The 20,723-nt window shown below is 51.9% G+C and overlaps 1 protein-coding gene across 1 annotated transcript in view; it reads right to left on the reverse strand.

Annotated features, from left to right (window-relative positions):
• Nucleotides 1-14,776, reverse strand: part of SIN3B (SIN3 transcription regulator family member B) — a 35,129-nt gene extending 20,353 nt beyond the window's left edge. Inside the window, exons 1-5 of the mRNA XM_081814971.1 lie at nucleotides 14,618-14,776; nucleotides 14,266-14,372; nucleotides 12,839-12,992; nucleotides 6,383-6,583; nucleotides 4,412-4,555 (exon numbers count right to left, since the gene is read on the reverse strand). Coding sequence (XP_081671097.1) covers nucleotides 4,412-4,555; nucleotides 6,383-6,583; nucleotides 12,839-12,992; nucleotides 14,266-14,372; nucleotides 14,618-14,740 — 729 coding nt within the window. The 5' untranslated portion in view covers nucleotides 14,741-14,776. The remainder of the gene's footprint in view (nucleotides 1-4,411; nucleotides 4,556-6,382; nucleotides 6,584-12,838; nucleotides 12,993-14,265; nucleotides 14,373-14,617) is intronic.
• Between the last annotated feature and the right edge of the window lie 5,947 nt (nucleotides 14,777-20,723).

Consider the following 20,723-nt stretch of genomic DNA (forward strand, 5'->3'; position numbering starts at 1 on the left):
CCCCACTGCCCCTGTCTCCCGTGCTGCCCCCAGCAAGGGCAGAGTTCAGGAAAAGAGCTGCCATAACAGGGGCTGGAGCCGAGATGTAAGAGGCAGATCCAAGAGGACGAGTCAGACAACCGACCAACCGTGCCCTGTGAGGGGGCGAGTCAGGGCCGGCCGGCATGTGGCAGTGCGCAGCTCCGGCTCCTGGGGGACGTGGAGGCCGAGTGTCTGCAACTGACACAAGGCTGCGCAGCGGGCGGGACGCGGCAAGATCCCTCTGCTTCTCGTCTACGGGGCCCCTGGAGCCAGTAAGGCGGCTCTCTGGCAAGCAGAGGAAGAAATGGCAGTGATCCTAGGACGGCCCAGGACATCATTTGGGAAAAGGGGGCCAAGCCCAAGGAGGGACGCTGCGCTTGGGGGGGGGGGGCGGCGCTGAGAGTGGACGTGTGGGTGGGGACACGAGGAGGTGGGCTCAGCTGGGAGTGCAGCTGCCTTTGGTGCAGGTGAGCTCCCTGTCCCCCGGGGAGGGGGTCAGGAACTCCACAGGAGCGCTTTGCTCAGCCCTCCCCAGGGGCCTCCCTCAGGCCCGGCAGCAGGCTGGTTGGTCCTGGGGAGGCAGGTGGAGGCCCTGCCGCCTGGGTGGACACTTGGGGAGGGCAAATGGGACGGACGACGTTGGCACAGGGAGGGGGTGGGGACAATCCATCTGGATCCTCCGCCTGCTTTTCCTTAACAATCCCAGCTCTTCTTTCCAGAGCACTGCACCTGTGCTGGGCTGAGCGTGAAGCACTTAAGAGGATGCTGGCTTGCCAAGTCTGAGCAGGAAGGCCGTCATCCCCGTGTGAGAGAGAAGGCAACCAGGCCCGGGAGGTGAGTGAGGTCGCTGGCTCAAGCCCTCCTGAGCGCCTGCAGACGTGGAGTGAGCGTCTCGGCCTGGACTGTGTGCTCCCGGGTCTCTGCCTAGCCCTCCAGCCCCTGAGGATACCCAAAGCTCGAGGCAGGGTGAAGGACAGGCGACAGCTCCAGGACCTGATGTCAACCCCACGGAGAGGCACAGAGCTTCTCTGACTTTGACTCAGGAAGTGCTTCCAGGTGGCATCCCGACTTTGAGGTGGCACTCATGGGCGCTGGAAGGCCATGTGACTCTTGGTGGTACCCAAACCCAGACCCCTGTACCCACCCCACCAAGCCCCTCCCACTTCGAGACTGCTGCCCCCCAGCCCTGCCCCCCACTGCATCTTCCTTTAGAAGCAGGACCCAGGAGAGGTGGTAGTGATGCACTTCAGTGGGGGGTGGGGGGACCTCTCGTGTGCGCAGGCCCCAAGTCACCATCCGAAGCAGAGAAGAACAAAAAGAGGAAAAGGAACAGTCAACAAACTAGGAATAGAAGGGCGTTTCTTCAATCTGATTAAGGGGTATTTATTTATGAAAAGCCCACAGCTCCCAGCACACTCAGGTGCAAGATGGAAAGCTTTTCCTCTAAGATCAGGAGCAAGACAAGGATGCCTCCTCTCACCACTTCTATTCAACTCAGTACTAGAGGCTCTACCACAGCAATTAGGCCAAGAAAAAGAACTAAAAGGCATTCAAATTGGAAAAGAAGGAAAATCATCTCTATTAGCGGATGGCATGGTAACATGCATAGAAAAAATCCTAGTGAATATACAAAGACTATTAAAGCTGATAAACAGACTCAGCAAAGTCGCAGGAAACACAATCAACACACAAAAATCAGTGGTATTTGTATACACTCATGACCAACAATCCAAAAATGAAATTAAGAAAAAAAAGAGTAAGATATTTGGGGATATATTTAAATAGGAGGTGCAAGACATGTACATCAAAACCCACAAAATGTTGCTGAAAGAAATTAGAGATTTAAATAAATGCAAAGATGCCTCATGTTCATGGATCAGAAGACTTAACATTATCAAGATGGCAATATTCCCCAAAGCAATCTAAAGATTCAATGCAATCCCTATCACAATCCCAATGGCTTTTTCCCCCTTTTTTGCAGAAATAGAAAAGCTGATCTTCAAATTTATATGGAATTCCAAAGGGCTCTGACTAGCCAAAATAATCTTGAAAAAGAACACAATTCAAATCACTTCTTCATTTCAAACTTATGACAAAGTTATAGTAATCAAGACAGTGTGGTGCTGGCCTAAGAAGAGACGTGGGGGATCAATGGATTGGAACTGAACAGTCCAGAAAGAAATCCATACAACTATGGCAACCGGTTTTCAACAAGGGTGCCAGGACTATTCAATGGAAACAGAAAAGTCGCTTCAATAAACGGTGCTGGGAAAACTGGATCTCCACTAACCAAAGAATGAAATTGGATCCCTACCTCACACCATAAAAAAAAAAAAAAAAAATTAACTCAAAATGCATCAATGATCTAACTATGAAAGCTAAAATTATAGAAACTTTTAGAGGAAAATACAAGGAGAAACCTTCCTGTCCTCGGATCTGGCATAGATTCTGAGACACTAAAAGCATGAGCAACAAAAGAAAAAATAGATAATTGGATTTGATCAGAACTAAAAACCTGTGTGCATTAAAGGACACTGACAAAGTGAAAATACAACCTACAAAAAGGAGAAAAATTTTTAATAAGGGCCTAGTATCCAGAATATATATAAAGAACGCTTACAGCTCAATAATAAAGAGACAAACTAAAAAATGAGCAAAGGACTTAGACATTTCTCCAAAGAAGATATACAAATGGCCAACAGGTGGGGCGCCAGGGTGGCTCAGTCGTTAAGTGTCTGCCTTTGGCTCAGGTCATGATCCCAGGGTCCTGGTATCAAGTCCCACATCAGGCTCCTTGCTCGGTGGGAAGCCCGCTCTCCCTCTCCCACTCCTGCTGCTTGTGTTCCTGCTCTCGCTATCTCTGTCAAATAAATAAATAAAATCTTTAAATTAAAAAAAAAAAAAGGTACCAAGGATGCCTGGGTGGCTCAGTTGGTTAAGCGTCTGCCTTCATCTGCCTTGATCCTGGGATCAAGCCCCGCATCAGGCTCCCTGCTCAGCAGGAAGCCTGCTTCTCCCTCTCCCATTCCCCCTGCTTGTGTTCCTTCTCTCGCTGTGTCTCTGTCAAATAAATAAATAAAATCTTAAAAAAAAAAAAAAGAAAAAAACCAAATGGCCAATAGGCACACAAGATGCTCAATATCATTAGTCATCAGGGAAATGGAAACCAAAACCACAATGAGATACAACTTCACAATGACTAGACCATAATTTAAAAAGAAAACGGAACACCAAGTGTTGGTGACAGTGTGAAGTACCCTGCTAGTGAGAAGAGATGGTACAGCTACTGTGAAAAGCAGTCTGGTAGTCCCTCAAAAAGTGAAACACAGAGTCACCATATGACTCAGCAATTCCACTCCTAGGTGTAGACCCCAAAGAACTGAAAACAGGGACTCAAACAAATCCTCCTGCACGCATGTTCATAGCAGCATCATTCACAATCACCAAAAAGAAACAACCCAAATGTCCACTATGGGATGGCTGGATAAGCAAAATGTGGTCCATCCACACAACAGAATATGACTCAACCACAAAAAGGAATGAAACACCGACGCACACTATGATGTGAATGAACCTCAAAAACATCACGCTGAGCGAAAGCCAGACACTAAAGGCCACATGGTGTAGGATCCCATGTATATGAAATGTGCAGAACAGGTCAATCTACAGAGACAGACGCAGATTTGTGGCTGCCAGGGGCTGGGGGAGGGGGAATGGGGAGTGACTGCCCATGGGGACGGGGTCTCCTCTGTGGTGATGAGAGTGTTCTCGAACTAGACAGAAGAGCTGGTTGCAGAACACGGTGAATGTACCAAATGCCACTGAACTGTATACTTTAATGGTGTATTTAATGTTACGTGAATTTTACTTCAATTTTTAAGGAAGTCTTACGTTCATAGAAAATACAATGAAAAGAGGATATGGAATGCGCAACCCAGCAGGCCTCAGGCTGTGACGGGAGGAACGAGGCTGATAGTGCAGGCTGCACCCCCAACCTCCCCAGCCCAGGCCCCTCCTCACCCTTCTCTGCCCTCCAACCCCCAGCCCACAGTCACTGCCAAGCCTCAGACTGCCCCCACCGGCCCCTTCCTACAGGGCACTGGTTACAAGCAGGTCTCCACAGCAGGATGCTCTCCACCTCCCAACCGGCCCTCACCCCCCGGGCACTGTTCTGTAAGAGAGGCCCTGCTCAGGATCTGCTCCAGCAGGATGTGGAGGTGAGCCTGCACGGAGGCCTAGGGGTGTCTGCACGCTGTGTGGCTTCTGGGAGAACCCGGCGTGTCCCCGGGGGACAGATAAGCCCAGCCTGGTCTTCGGGGCTGCACTGAGAAACAGGGTCCCAGCTGAGAGGAAGGTGGCCCTCTGGCCAGGGTGGGCACCCCGTACTCACCAGGGACCGCTTGGCTTCAGGCAGGAACTGTCCAAACTCGGACAGCAGGTCCTCCTGGCCCCGGAAGAGGTTGGCCACCTCGGTAAACACCTCCTCCTCAGACATGCCGCGGAATGGCCGGCCCTTTGTGCTCAGCTGCTCCTTCTGCCGATTTTCGGGAAAGGGAAAATGAGTCGTTAGCCAAGGAACGAGGCACCCCAGGCTGTGACATTCAGGCATCCCACTGTGGAGGAGACAGAGGGACGACTCACGAAACAGAGAACCGGCTGGCAGAGCCCATGCCTACCACCACTGGGAGAAAGGAACCCAGTCCACCACACTGTTAACAACTCGGGGTGCCCTGCATGCCTCTGTCCTTGTCCCACCCCACAACACAGCCTGAGCCCTGGCCAGGGGTGGGGCTTACGTGGTAGTGTGGAGGGGATGTGGGCAGGGGCACAATCATGAAATGATCTGGCCTCAGTCCTTGGGTGTCCTCAACCAGAGGCTGGGGAAGTACAAGGTCAGGGACGAACCCGTGGATAGGGGGCAGGGAGTGTGGGGCTGGCGCTGGGCCTTGGAAACAGGAAACAGGGTGACAAGGGAAGGAAAAGGACTACCAGGACAAGGGACCATTCCACCCAGAGTCAGAAAGACCCCGAGAGTTGAAGGAAGATGGCCTAATCCAGAGCTTAAAGCAACAAGATGAGGACCGAAGGGGACCCGGGTCAGGAGGGCAGGAACTCAGGATGGCCATTAGAAGCAACGCCGTCAACTTTACACCCGAGAATGTGGCAGAGCTGGGGCCCTCCCAAAGCACATAGCTCCAGATTCCCACTCTGCGGTGTGAAGGGAAGGAGACGACCCGTCAAGAGCCCTTGCTGTCTGACCCCTCCCCTTCCTCAGGTCCCCTGAAGCTGGCTGGCTGCCCTGACCCCCGGGACTTTGCATGGGGTGTTCCCAGCACTAAGAAAGTCCACCCTTTGTCTATACTCATTTGCCTGGTGGTTCTGACTGATTTCTCAGGATTCAAGCTAACTCTGCCCTTCCTGACACCACCCCCCCCGCCCCCGGTCAGGGTTGGCAACTGTGAATCCAGACACACTACTACATGTTTCCCTTTTTCCCCACCCCATCCCTCTCTAAGTCTCGTCCACCTCCAGACTGAACTAAGCAGCAGCCATTCATCTTTGCTGCCCCGCTGCCTGGCACAGGGCCCACTTGTAATCCACTTGTAATCTGCATCAACAGAGCGTAGCTGTGTTGTCAAAACACTAGCGAAGCCGTCTTAAAAAAGACCATCTTCTTAGGTTCTTTTTAAATCCCCGTACGGTGTGTTTCCTAGTACTCTTCCTTGGGACGTAGAGGTGCCTCAAGGAGCAAATTAAAATCCTAACAACTCCAACAGGTATCCAGATGCCCGTGTTCACAGCAGCATTATTCACAAGGGCCAGAAACATGGAAGCAACCCTGGTGCCCATCAATGGATGAACAGATAACCCCAAGTGGTGCATCCATGCCATGTTCTCCAACCTTAAAAAGGAAGGAAGTTCTGACCCAGGCTACAACATGGATGAACCCTGAGGACATCACAGTGAGCGAAAGAAGCCAGACACAAAAGGACAAGTACTGTATAATCCCGCTTACAGGAGGTCCCTCGAGTTGTCAAACTGACAGACAGGAAGTGGGATGGTGGGTGCCAGGGGCTGGGGGAGTTACTGTTTCACGGGGACAGAATCTCGGTTTCGCATGATGAACAAGTTCTGGGGCTGGATGGTGGGGAAGGCTGCACAACATGAATGTACTTAATGCCATGGAACTGGATACTTAAAAAGGGTTAAAATGGTAAGTTTTAGGTAAAAAGAAAAAAAGCACATCGGAATTGTACAGGATTTCCTGAATTCAGACCAGAAAATACGACCGCCTCAGACGCACCCTGAAGAGTGGGATGGTACCACCAGCACCCACCCAGTGTGCCGTGGGGCCTCTTACCTGGTAAGTGTGCAGGATCTCCAGGAATGACCTGTAGATCTCTGGGTGGTCTAGAAAACGGGTCTTAATCTTGTTCACGTAGCTGATGGCGTTGTTGAACTCCACGGAATCCGACTCCAAGGGCACCTGCGGCTTGTCCTCCTTATACAGCATCTGTGGCTTGAAGTTCTCCGCACAGTCGCTGTGGTTGTGTGAATTCTCCTGACAACAGCACGACAGTGAGTTACTGGCAGGCCTGACCCCGCAAACAGACGTGAGAAACTCCAGACAGAGCCATGGTCTGTCTGAGACCAAGCAATACCCAGCACAGGGCCAAGGTTTTTAATGAGATGCAGGAGAACGTTCCTTGTGGGGGCCTGGAGGGAAGGAAGCGGTGGGCGGGCACGCACAGGCAGGTAATTCCTCCCTCACCACGCTGTGCGTCTGCACCGTCCTGGGTGAGTCTCACGAACCCACCTCCATCTGATCAAAGAGCATGGGAGTTTGATGGATACCCAACACCTTGAAAAATCAGCATACGGGAGAGATATATGACAAGTGGATTGTTTAATCCCCTCTGGAGTGGAGTTTGGGACTGTGTTTACAAAAGAAGCCTTCCACACCTCCTGCCAGCCCATTTCAGCAAGACTGTTTTGAGGAGTGAAAGCACCTGCTGTCAGCGGTGCTGGGCAAGTGGGGACCCTGGAGGTAAGGGGGGCCCACCGCCCAGGTTGTCCAGGACTGCAGGACTCTTGGTGCTAAGCCGGGGTTAAGTCACTTGAGAGAAGAGACAGGCCCTGACCGGTCATCATGCTTGCCCTCCGTCTGTGGGCTTTCTGTCCATACAAATAAAAATAGAAAACAGACACCCACGTCCCTCCCCTGGGCACCCAGAATCCTGATTTTGGGTGGGACTGACCTACCCCCTGGAAGGAGGAGATGTTTATGTTTCTAAACTGAAATTTTATGCGTGGTTCTGATGATTCCCCACAAACCACGACTGAGATGTCAGGGGCGACCCTCCGGGCATCCTGTGGGTCCGATGCACACAGGGGCTGGTTCTCGAGCAGGTCTCGAACCCTCCAGTGCAGCTCCAGGCGTCTGTTAGAAGACACCTTCTCAGCAAGTCTTCCAGAACCACCCAGCGCCAAACCAAAATGTCTGTCTCCCAGCACTCTGAGCCCCTTTCTCGCTCGATTTTCCTCCGTGGCACATGTCACCTTCCGACACACACATATTTTACTTATTTTATCGTCTGTCCACCCCTGACCAGATGGCAAACGCCCTGAGAGCAGACAGTCCACACTGTTCACCACCACAGCCCAAGTGCCTGAACAGTGCTTGGAACAGAATGGGCTCCACCCACTGTTGGGAATAATCAGATGACCAGAGGAAGGAACAAAGAGCCCGGGGTTTCCATCCCCCTTGGCACGGGGCACCAACCGCGGACCTGAAGACTCCAGAGGGATGGGGGACGCTGGGCACAGAGCTGCAGAGCCGTCACCGGGAAGGACGCGCCTGCTGGGCATGCTCGCTCTCATTGGGGTGGGGGTGCGCTACTCCGCTCAGGCGGCCCTAACTCCGCAGCCTGGGCGGCTTACACAACAGAAACGTTTCCTCACAGTCCTGGAGGCTGAAGCCCAAGATCAAGGTTCAGCAGAGGTGGTATCTCCGGAGGCGTCTCGGCTCGTGGGTGGCCCATCTTCTCGCTGTGTCCTCACATGATCGTCCCTGTGTGGGGGTCGCTCCCCGTGTCCAAATGTCCTCTTACAACACACCAGTCAGATTGGATCAAGGGACACCCTAAGGGCCTCAGTTTACCGTAATTACCTCTGTAAAGGTCTCCAAAAACAGTCATATTCTGAGTACGGAGGATTAGGACTTCAACATATGAATTGGGGTGGGGTGGGGGTGGGGACACAATTCAGCCCAGACTGTGTGGGTGAGGGGCAACTCTAGAAAAGTCTGAGCTGAGACAAGCAGACACACAAAAGACCCAAAGCAGCCACAGTTCTAAATGCCACCTCTCCCTGGCAGTGGGATGCATCCTAAGGCCCTCTGGGGGCTCTCTTGCTGATTACCACATTCCTTCCAGGTGTGCTGGCCTGGCAGTGGAAGGAGCTAGAAGGAGCCAGGGAGAGGCGGGGGAGGGAGCAGGCTGGGAGCGGAGACTTGCTTCAGAGGCGGCTGTGAGCTCGTTGGAACTCCCCACCGCTCCTCGGGGGCATTTTCTAGCTCCGTGTACCCTTTCCCATGCCCTGGACAGAGGCGCGGGGAAAAGATGGAGAACCCTCCTCAAGGCCAGGGCTTGGCAAAGAGGGCCAGACGGTAATGGTGCACCTGCTGAAGCCAACAGCCTGGCGGTTCCTCACTAAGTTAAACGTAGTTACCACGTGACCCGGCAATTCCACTTCTGGGTTCGACCCAAGAATCGCAAACAGATGTGCAAACGACCCAAATGTCTACACCAAGCAGTAACGGATTAACACACGTAGCGCATCCCGACGATGGAATCTTCAACTGTAGGAAGGAATGCAGCTCTGACCCAGGCTACAGTGAGGATGAACCTCGACACTGTAATGCTGGGCGCAGGAAGCCAGACAAGAGAAGTTACGCGACGCCACTGAAACGAAATGTTCACAACAGGCAAATCTGCAGAGACGAAGTGGATTAGTGGTTGCCAGGGGCTGGTGGGAGAGGAGAACTGTGCGATACGGTTTCCTTCTGGGGTGATAAAATGTTCTGGAATGGGGGGAGGTGCCGTAAGATACCGTAAATACGCGTGAACCTGCCGAACTGTATACTTTAGTTACAAAAAGTGAATTTATGCTACTGTGAATACTGTCACAATTTAAAAACATTTTTTAACGTAATCTCTGGAAAATGTAAAAACCACTCTCCATACAAATACGAGCTGGCTTTGGATCCTGGGCCAACCCCCGCTCTAAACGTTCCGGAACAATCCAGTTTTTTCTCGTCTGTGCCTGCCCTGGGTGGCCTAATCCGGGCATAGTCAGGTACACTCCTACTAGACACCGAGCAGCAGCCCTGCACAGCCCCACCTGGGTATGTACGAGACACCTCATCAAACAGCACATTCCCCACGCAGAGCAGCACCCCTGCCGCCCCCACTGCTCCCAGGCCCCCCTCACCCTAGCAGGTGCTGCCACCTTCACCCAGAGGCTGAGGCATCCTGGAATCTCCTTGGACTTCCCACCCTGACTCCCCGCCCCCGGTCCACATCACCGCCCACTCTGCCTGGATCACCAGGGGCCCCTCGCTGGCCCCCAGATCCTCTCCTGCCCCCCTAGAGTCCACTTCTGGCACCACAGCCAGAGCCGCCTTCCTGGAACTCTCCACGGGTTCCCCATGCTCCTGACTCTCTCCCCCCACCCCGCAGGCTCCCCGGCTGTTTCTTAAGCACACCCACTCATTTTGCCACCTCAGGCCTTTAGACCCAGCCCAGGAAACCCCCGCCCAAGACACAGGCAGGGTTCCTGATCTCTCACACGGCCTCTGCCCACGGCCCCTCATGCCCTGCCCGGGCTTCACTCACAGTGCAGTATTTCTCATCTGTCCACCTGTATCTCCCGAGTGCCCCGAGAGCAGACTCTGAATAAACCCCAGCGCCTGGCACAGAGGTGGTGGTCGACACCTGCTCCGTGGGTGACTAAGACACAAATACGAGGCGCGACCCACTAGGGACTCACTGAACTTCCAGATGACCCTCCCCCCAGAGAGAGAACACGGGAGGCCTGCCTCTCAATGTAAAGGTGCCACTTACTGGACGAGCTAAAGGTTTAACCTTTACCTGTGTTCAAGCCGGCTGTTCGTCTAGCCGGCCCTAAAGGGGCTGGCTCCCAGGAGGCAGGGGCGGCTCTGAACGGAACCTGGGAGCTGAGATTCATCACCTTCCCACCAACACGAGGTGTCTTGCTCCTCCAACATGTGCCTGGCATGGCCCCGAGACAGGGACACAGTCGTGAACCAGACAGACAAGGGTCCTGCCTGATCTGGACTCAGTCTGCCAGGCAAGGCAGACCAAGACACGTTGGATTTCTAATTTCAAACCCTGGCTTTGCAATTTTACAATATATAAAATGGGTGGCATGCGTATAACCCAGGGGTGGGAGTAGAGGGCTCTCTGGGGAGGGATGCTACAACCGAGGCCCGATGACCAGCTCCAACATGCTGCTGACTCAGGAGGCTGTAGCCCCAGCAAGGTGACCTTCTTCCCACCATGCTTTCCGAGCCTGTCTGCCTGTCTTCCTCTTAGACTTGTGTTCTCAGCGAGGCTGATTTTGTCACCCAGGGGGCATTTAGCGACACATGGAGCTACTTCTAGGTTGTCACATGGTGGAGGGTGGAGGCAGGGGATGCTGCTCAGCCCGGTAGAGTGCATAGGACAGCCTGCTCCAGATAAGAACAATCTGGTCCCAAGGGCAATTGGGCCAAGGCTGAGAAAACTGCACCAAGGGCTCCCCACAGCCTGGGACTCCCCCGTTTTCTCTTCCTCAGCACCTCAGAGCTACTCCCTCCCTGTCTAGAGTTGACAGGACTCACGAGATGAGCAATGACAAAAAAATGAAGGTGCTCCTTCAAAACACGAAAGCTAGAAAAACCCAGTAAAACAAAAAAAATCCGGGGTGTGGCACGTAGGGAGCCCTGAGAAGTTCTCGGGCTTCCGTGGCCTCTCAAGGGACTCCAGGACACCAAGAGGCCATCTCGCCTATGCCTGGCAGGAAGGAGCTCTGAAAAGCAGGGCAGGAAACCCAGCAGGTCAATCGATGTGCACAGAAATGGAGTGGGCAGCAGAAGAAGGGGGGCCCTAGATGTCGTGGCTTCGGGGCTTTAGCAAGACCATAAAGCCGGGTTAAATAGTAGCTGTGAAGTCAGGGGGAGACAGGGCTGGTCCAGTCTCGCTGTGTCCACAGCACCTCTCCATGGAGTGAGCACAACAACAGGGGCCTTCTGGCTACTGCCCGGAAGGGCCACCTCCTAATGCAACCACGGTGAGGTTCGCATCGAGATCCAGCCCCGCAAGCCGAGTTACTCCAACAGTCGGGGATTGAGAAAGGCGATTTTCGTAATTGAGGTCTCCGACCTCGGCTCTTTCTTAGGGAGTGATGGTCACGACACACCCGTGTTCAGACTCGTCCAAGTGCTCCCCTGCGCACCGCTGCAAATGAGCCTGCTTTTCTTCCCAGCCTCGACTGTTGCGCAGATGAATCCCGCTAAGGCTTGTGATCGTCTGGAGCAACGAGCCCTACATCTGGATTGAGCTCCATTTGTAAATGTGAAATGGAAGAAGCTCTTTGGAGTTCAGTGGCCACGCGCTTCCGAGTTCCTTTTCAAAACGGAGACGCTCTCCTTGGCTTTAATGAGGCAACATGCTGGTGGTGGAGCTTTCCTTGCATAGAAAGAAGGCAGAATTTACATGGGGGTCCCTCTCAGAGAGGGAGGTCACTGTCACACTGCCTCTGGCTGTTCTTCCAAATCTGACTCCTGCATTGATATGAAACTGCAATCTCTGTCATCGGAGGCGGAACCGAAAGAATGCTTTCCGGGGTAGATTTTTATATTCCCCCGCTAAAACCCAAAGCCCTGCAGCAGAGACAGAAGAGGCTTAAAGAGCTGGTTCACGGAGATCAGGGGTTCTTGATGGGGGAGCGATGTGGCTCCCAGGAGTCATCTGGCAATGTCTGGGGATGTTTCAGCTGTCGCCTGTCGCCAAGGGGTGAGGGCCTTGTGGGCGGAGTCAGGGATGCTGCTAAACATCTCCAGATGCACTAGAGGGTCCCCCGCAGCACAGCATTACGGCAATGGGGCCAAGGTGGAGGAAAGGCAATGGCTACTTTATAAGAGTAAAGCTCACATAGACTTTCACTTTCTCAGGGGCTCTGGTGGGCTCGGGGAAGAAGGGACCACAGAAACAGAGGCAGCAAGCCACCACCCGAGACAGAAGGAACCAAAGCCACAAGCCTAAGCTGAGCCAACGACCCTGGTGGCAATGAAATGCGGCCCAGCAACAACAAAATGGCTATTCCCACACACATCTCAACTGCTTTATTTTGTGGCTGGCACCTGGGACGATCAGAGAGACCCCATGCCTGAGTACAAGTGCGCCTGCCCTGTGTGCTCATGGGGAAAGCCTCAGAGTAATAAGAGCCTGGTGCTGGTGGGTGGTTATTTTGACAGGACATAGAACTGTTAAGAGAATGCCCCTGACACAACCAACCACATCCACTCTTGATCTGAATCCTCCAAATGGATCGATGTGGAATAAAGAGGCTGGCTGGGTAGGGATTTTGATCTATTTCGACCTGTGCTAAAAGGGAGCAGAGTGTCTAGAAAAAGACTGGATCTTGACTGGCTTTCCGCAACAAGATGCACAAGACGGGCTGCCTGACCTGGGTACCTGAGTACCAGGGCGCGCCGTGTTAGGGCCAGATCACTCGGAACACCAGAGCAGCATACCTGGCTGGACAGAGGCGACTGTATGTTTAACTTGCCGTTCTTGGGAATGTCTATCCTGTACCCGAGGGGAAGGAAAGCGTTGAATCCAACAATGAGGTCAGGGTGTTCGTGGAAGAGCTGCGACACACGTCGGATGACTCCAGGCGTATCGATGCTGGAAGAAAAAAGATTGAGAGTGGGCAGAAGTGTCCTAGGGAGCACATGGAAAGCAAAATCTACTCCCAACTCGCTTGACAGTGCCACCTAATGGGCTTCTCGAAGGACAACGAAGCACCCTGCAATGTGACCAGTGTGATTCAGCCAACGTGTTACGTGTCATCTACTTCCATGGCAGCCAGGCTCGGGCTCCCTGTGCCCTGCTAGCGAGAACCACAGGATATTTGCATGGCACAGCTCCCCTAAACACTCCAAGCACACACACGCTCGGTTCTGAAAATGTCAGGAGAGCCAAGTGAAAGTCCGGGACTCCAAGCAGTGGCAGGAAGCCACAGCCCTCTAAGCAATGTGATGAACCATGACACAGGTGTTGATCCCAGCAAGTGATGGCAAGGCACGAATACCAAAGGCCTTGCAAGTATGAGTTGCACATTGCCAGGGGTCTCCCTCATGGCTGGTGGGAGGGGCCCCTCAAGGCTTTAGCTTCTCTCTCCTGGAAGGAAACCAGGCCAGCCCTGCCACATTTCCTCAGAAGGCGTAAGCAGCCTGGTGGAGATGTGACCACCGAGAATCTAAGAGTCAGAATGCCCACGTTCTAGTCCTGACTGCCCCTAAGGTTGGTCTAGGCAAGCCCCTGGCCCACTCTAAGCCTAAGTGAGCCTCCTGTTGGAAGATGGCATGATCTCCAGGTCCTCCATCTAGCTCTAACCCTCCTGTGTGCCTGCAAAATCAGCCAATGTGTTTTAAACCCTTTCTATGTGCCAGGCTCCTTACAAAGCATTTTATGCGCATTTACTGTCCAACAGGCCTGGGACTAGGGTGCCACTGACGGGTGAGGCACTCACCTTGGTGACAAGATTTAAGGGGGAGAGGGCGCCAAAACATTCAATAATCAAGGCAAATAACATTTTAATGTAGTGCTTAAAAACATTAAAATTAATTTTAAAAAAATCCTTGGTGAACAAAATTCATTTAAAAATCATTTTGAGTAAAGACAGGACCAGACTCTCCCGCTTGCAGACTTCGCTCTCTTGCTCTCTCCTCACCCCATCCCTGCTCTCCTTCCAGGAATCCCCACAACAGCTCCACAGGGGTGGGTACTCTCCACTCCTGTTTTTTAAAAGGAACTGAGGCTCTGAGAGGTTCCAAGACCTGCGCAAGGTCACCCGACTGGGGCGGAGAGGCAGCCAGAATGGGGGGGTTCCCACCCCGCTCAGCCGGATCGCGGCCCAGGACGGACCCCCCGGGGTGGGGAGGGCTCCCGCGGGTACCTCTGGCTTTTGAACTCCTTCATGATCTCCAGGAAGCCGTTGTAGGTGGCAGGGTCGCTGCCGAAGCGGATCTTCACCTGGTCCAGGTAGGTGAGGGCGTCCTCCACCTGCGGGGAGGTGGAGGGTCCCGGTGGGCGGAGGTCGGCGGAGGAGGGGACGGAAGACAGGGGACCCTGGAGGGGAGGGGGACGGGCCGAGCCTCCGAGGAGCCGAGGTAAGGGGTCAAGGGACTGGGGTCCGGGGCCGTGAGGAGTGGAGGCCGAGGCGGGGCCGGGTGGGGCCCGGGCGAGGGGCTTCGGCCCGCGGGTGCCGGACGACAGGGTTCCCGAAAGAAGGTGGGGGCAGCACTCACGTGCACCGGCAGCTTCTCGTGACCCGCGGAGCCCGAGCGACCCCAGCGGGCGCCGCTCAGCCCCCGGCCCGCGGGGCCCCCGCCGCCGCCGCCGCTGCCGCCGCCGCCGCCAGCGTGCGCCATGTTGGAAGTCGGAGCCGCGCTCCGCCCCGCCCCCGCCCGAGGGCCGGCCGCGCATGCGCAGGCTCCGCCCCGGAGGGGGCGGTGCTTGATGATGTGAGGGGCGTGGCTCCTTGAAGGACTTGCTCCGGGTTCTTACTCCAAAATCGAAATGCTAACCAATGCCTTATATAGTGCGAACGAGCAAAGCGAGACCTGCCGTTTGCTTTTGTCCGGCTCCACTAGCGAATTCATAAGGGTCTTCACATTTTTTAAAGTTGGAAAATTTTCCAAAAAGAAGACTATTTTGTGACACGTGAAATTTCTGAAATTCAAATTTCAGTGTCTGTAAAATAAAATTCTATTGGAACACAGGCACACCCACTCGTGTACCCATCATCTGTGGCTACTTTCGTGCTACAACAGTAAGGTGAGTAGCTGTGACAGATCCTAAGATGTGCAGGCCCTGATATATTTACTAAAAAATATTTGTGGACCCCTGCTTTATAGGGTTGATGTGACAATGGGCCAAGAGCACACAGCACCACAGGGGGCCTTTCGAAGTGCATTTTTGCTAACTGGCTGTTGACTTAGTTCCCCTTCTCTCTTCACTTCCCTAACCCTGATCGCATCATTTCCCCAGTGGACCAGTTCAGGAGCCTCTTAAGAAGAAAAATTATTAAATTTCTCTAATACTTACAGCCCATTGACAAGTCCTTGAAACAGGCAGAGTGACCTTTCTCTAGGGACTCAACTGCCTTAATGTTAATACTTTGTTAAGGGCAAAAAGCAATCTTAGCCCGACCCCCAGAATCATGTAAGTCTACTTTAACATATAAAAATTCCGTTGGAAACTTCCTTTATCTCTACCCCCAAAGATATATGTTGGCTATCATCCCCCAAGCATATGACCCACCGATATACATCTGAAGGGTCTCGTGACTCAGTTTTATTAGATGTAATAAATGACTTCCCCAGCAATAGCTAGCCCCCTCAAGGTCCTGGAAACCTTGCTTCCAAAATTCCTTAGAGACTTACACTATGCCTAATCCCCTCCCAAACTGGAAGTATATAATCAACCACTCCTCATGACCCGGGGGCAGCTCTTTCTGCCTATGGGTCCCACCCCATGCTTTAATAAAACCACCTTTTTGCACCAAAGACGTCTCAAGAATTCTTTCTTGGCCGTTGGCTTCGAACCCTAACGTCTTTCCTACGTCAGCAAGAACCTGGCCCTTACAAACCTTTTCTTGCAGAATTTTCCACCCACCCTCTCTGCCTGCCCAGCCATGCTGCTTCCTGGCCCCATGCATCAGCACATACCATTTCCCTGGTCAGAAGCCCTGTCCTATCTCTTCATTACCCAGAAAACACCTATGCATTCTTCAAAACACAACCTAACTGATCCCTCCTCTGCCTTCCCACCATCCCCTATACATCACCTTATTTTTATGCTTCAACTCTAACACAAATCCCTGCCATAGAGCCATGTCCCTGAATATGTATCAAATGAATGAACATTCAAGCAATGACCAAATATGTGAGAAAGTGCGGGAAAGCTAAGAATACCTTGGCAGGGAGTGCATCATTTGCCAAGCTCCATGTCAGGATTGGAATGGTGAACAAATCAGGCAAGACTTCTGCGCTCATAGAGGTTTCAGTATTTCCAGAAAGATGGGGATCAAATAATCACACACACAAAAATGCAGTTTGAACTGTAAAAGAAAAGGTGCAAGTGTTAACACTTACTATGTTCCAGTTAACTGTGGCTGAGTACCAAAGCACCCCAAGATTTAGAGGATTAAAATGGCAACATTTATTGGCTCTGCAATCTGCAATTTGGGCAGCTGGACAGGGACAGCTCATCGCTGGCCCCTCAGTGTCCGCTGGGTGGTTGGAAGGCTGGGGCTGGAATCTTCTGAGGGTTTACTCACTCACACGTCTGTCAGTTGCTGTGGCTGTAGGTGGAAACCTGTTCCCAGGAGCACCTACCTGAGGGCTCCGCATGCAGTCCTGAAGCAGGAGAGCGAGGTTCTTGTCTCACAGAGTCGAAGAATGAATCTCGTGGACAAAGGAGAGTGAGCAAAGCAATCGAGTTTTATTAAGCAAAGGTACAGAAAAAGCTTTCAGGAGTGAGATAGGGTTGCCAATGAGGGCTTTTCATCTCTGGCCTTTTATTAGGACTTTACACTGGAACTAGACATGACGCTTATACATTGTGTGAGAATCTTTGTTTCTTGTGACATCTGTGATCTATAGATATGTTTTGCTAGGTCTGGTTAATCTTTATAGTTAACTTCTCCTTTGAGGCCTGATCCTTTTTGTAGTTAATTTCTATTTTCTGTGGTTACAATGTAATTACTAGAAAAACATGTTACCCCTAGCAGTTGGGACAGGGGTTCTGGTTTTTGTTCCCTACCTCTATTTTTGTTCTGTCCCTGTATCTGGATACCTGAAATACCCTCCCAGCCTAGTTGGGGCCCCTGTTCTTTCCCTACCTGAAGTCCCTCCCTATTCAGCCTGAGCATTGTGGCAGCTGGGTTCTAAGAACGATTGTCCTGAGAGGAGCTGGATCCCTGTTCTGATCCAGCCTCAGAAGTCACACAGAATCATTTCCATGGTAGTCTTTCCACAGTGGCTGTTACAAAGTCCCTCCCGAATTCAGGGCATCTGGGTGGCGCAGTCGGTTAAGGGTCCAATTCTTGGTTTTGACTCAGGTCATGATCTCAGGGTCTCACGTTAAGCTCCACACTCAGCATGCAGTTTACTTGAGATCCTCTCTCCCTCTCCCTGCATCTCCTGCTTGTGCTCTCTCTCTCTCAAATAAATAAATCTTAAAAAAATAAAATAAAAAATACTCCCTCCCAAGTTCAAAAGGAGGGCAAACAGACTCCAGAACCTGGGGAGTGACCAGGTTCTGGAATAGCATAGGGGACAGGAAATATTGCCATGACCATTTTTGGAAAATACCACCTGCCACCCTGGGGATTTAACCCAGGCTAATAGGGGATGCGGAAGCCTTCCCGGAGGAGGTGGCATTCTAGATGAGTTCTAAAGGTTGTGTAAGGCATTCACCATGAAAGTCAGACGGAACAGCTGTGCGAGGGCCCATCGATGGGAAGCAAGGTGGTTCATTTGAACTTAGAAAGCGCGAGAGACAGAGATGCCAGGGTTGTGGGACTGCAGAAGAGTCAGGGGGTGGGGTGGGGGGCAGGAAGGTGCAGGATAAATGTGCCAAGGTCAGAAGAGGCAGACCACTCATCCTTATGGGAATGAGTTAAAAATGTTGGTCTTGGCACTTAGCACTGGTAAAAATCACGCATGGGTTTTCTGCGAGGAGGTGCTTGAGCAGCTTTGCATTTGGAAGCAAATGCCCTGGTTGCTCTGCAGGGAAGTGATTGGAGGGCAGCCAGGGAGGGTGCAGGGAGGCTGCTTCATCATTTAGAAGGACGATGGTGGCTTAGGCCAGGAGCGGGGGCAGGGGAGGTGGAGAGAAGGAGGTGGAAGGGAGCGATACTCGGAAGGTGAGGCAGAGAGAATGTGGTGCTGGGTAGATGTGGGGGGTGAGCAGGAAGAAAGCTTCAAGGATTCATGGCTCCCTGCCCAGAAAGGGATTCAGCTCAGTTTCAGCACATTCCTGTATGAACCTCAGCTAAGGCGGTCTGAACCCCTTGAGGCCACCAGATGTCCGGACCGTCATTCTCACATCAGTGCCCTCCTGGCAATCTATTCATCACTGTCCTGGAGGGCCAACTGTACGTGTGGGCTTTTGACACGCCGTGGGGTCCTCACTCATTGCCTCCCCGCCTCCAAGGAGTATGAGTCTATTCACATTTCAAGGATCACTTTTAGTTTTCCATTCTTTTTACAGATCTCATGCGATCTGAGGAAGCCCTCACTCATTTGGAGAACAGGAAACCACAAGCCAGTTCTACCTTGGGTATGTGTGCATGCCTGTGTGTGTGTGCACGAGTGTGTGCATGCATGTGTGTGCGTACATCTAACATGTAGACAATAGTACACAAACATCCCTCACTTTTATTTTTTTTAAGATTTATTTATTTATTTATTTGACAGAGAGAGAGAGAGAGATAGTCAGAGCAGGAACACAAGCAGGGGGAGCGGGAGAGGGAGAAGCAGGCTTCCAACCCAATGTGGGGCTGATCCCAGAACCTGGGATCATGACCTGAGCTGAAGGCAGACGCTTAACGACTGAGCCACCCAGGCACCCTCTCACTTTTATTTTTATAAAGCATAAAAATGCTGAGTTTTTTTTCCTTTACTGTTTTCATCTACACAGATGAAATTAAAAACCTTAAAGTTGGCTGCTTAGATGGACCAACACACATTTCCCACCATTTCACAAACTTGATAGCATTATGGTAAACTTCATAGGTAGGTCTTTCTTTGGACAGTATTCTGGCAAGGTTAAAAAGACAAGATCAAAAGATCCTACTTTGAACTGAGTCTTTCCAGATGGCAAGCATTATGACCAAAATCTCTAAAGGCCAGAATCACGTGTTGTGGCAGAATTCTAAAGCAGGCCCCGAGATTCTCACCCTGGTGTGTGTACCCTGCCTAATCCCCCATCCTGGAGTATGGGCAGGACCGGTGAGTATAATGGATGTCACTTTTGCAACTAGGTTACAGCATGTGGCAAAGGTGAAGGGATTTTGCAAGTGGGTTTAAGGTCCCCTTGAGTTGATTTTGAGTTCACCGGAAGGAAGATTATTTTGGGTGGGCCTGACCTAATCAGGAACATCCTTTGAAAGACAATCTGGAGGTCAGAGCCTCGAAACAGCAGAGGTGGGATCCTGCCAGCCTTAAAAGAGGAACCAGCTGTGTCATGCCTGCCTGTGGACAGAGGCAGCCTTTAGGAGCTGAGGTCCACAGTCTTGCGGCAATGAGGAGCTCAGTGCTGCCGACAACCTGAATGAGTGTGGATGAGGGCTGTGAGCCTCTCATTGAGATCCCAGCGCAGCTCGTGAGACCCCGAACAAAGAACCCAGCCATAGTGAGCCTGGACTCGCAACCCACAGAAACTGTGGGATCATACCTGGCTGTTATATGCAGCTGCTAAGTGTGCGGTACTTTGTGCAGCGATGTATAACTAATCTTTATGAAGTCATCTTGCCAAAAATATTTACCTTGTGATTGTGATGTGTTAAAAAACAAAATTCAACTGAGTAAATTTAAAGATCAAATTTACTTTATTCAGTGATTCATGAATTGGGCAGTATCCTGTCTAGCAAACAGAAAAGAGCGCCAAGGAGGTGTAAAAAATGGAAGGATTTTATAGACAGAAGGGGGCAAGAAAAAACAGATTATCTTATCTTTCTTTGGGGGACGGAGGGGGTCCATCAGGTGGATTACCTCACTAGTGCTGACCAGGAAATTCTAGACTGACTGGTTAAGATTCCAGTCCTGGGAAGGGCTATTAAATTAGGTATTAAGTCTTGGTTTGTTGGGGCGCCTGGGTGGCTCAGTCGTTAAGCGTCTGCCTTCGGCTCAGGTCATGATCTTGGGGTCCTGGGATTGAGCTCCCCCATGGGGCTTCTTGCTCAGCGGGGAGTCTGCTTGTCCCTCTCCCTCTGCCCCACCCCCCATTTGTGTGTGCATGTGCACACGTGCTCTCTCTCTCTCAAATAGATAAATAAAATATATATATATTTTTAAAGATCTTATTTATTTGAGAGAGAGAGTGACAGAGAGAGAGAGAGCACAAGCTGGGGGGAGGGACAGAGAGAGATGGAGAAGCAGATTCCCCACCGAGAGGGAGCCTGATATGGGGCTCCATCCCAGGACCCCAGGACCATGACCCAAGCCCAAGGCAGACGCTGAGCCACCCAGGCGCCCCTAGATAAATACAATCTTAAAAAAAAATCTGTTGGGACTCCTAGGTGGCTCAGTTGGTTAAGCATCTGCTTTCAGCTCAGGTCATGATCCCAGAGTCCTGGGATCGAGTGCCGCATCAGGCTCCCTGCTTCTCCCCCTCTGCCTGCCACTC

This window comes from Leptonychotes weddellii, chromosome 1 (assembly GCF_054177405.1).
Source record: "Leptonychotes weddellii isolate Sample4059 chromosome 1, ASM5417740v2, whole genome shotgun sequence".
NCBI classification, from domain to species: Eukaryota; Metazoa; Chordata; class Mammalia; order Carnivora; family Phocidae; genus Leptonychotes; species Leptonychotes weddellii.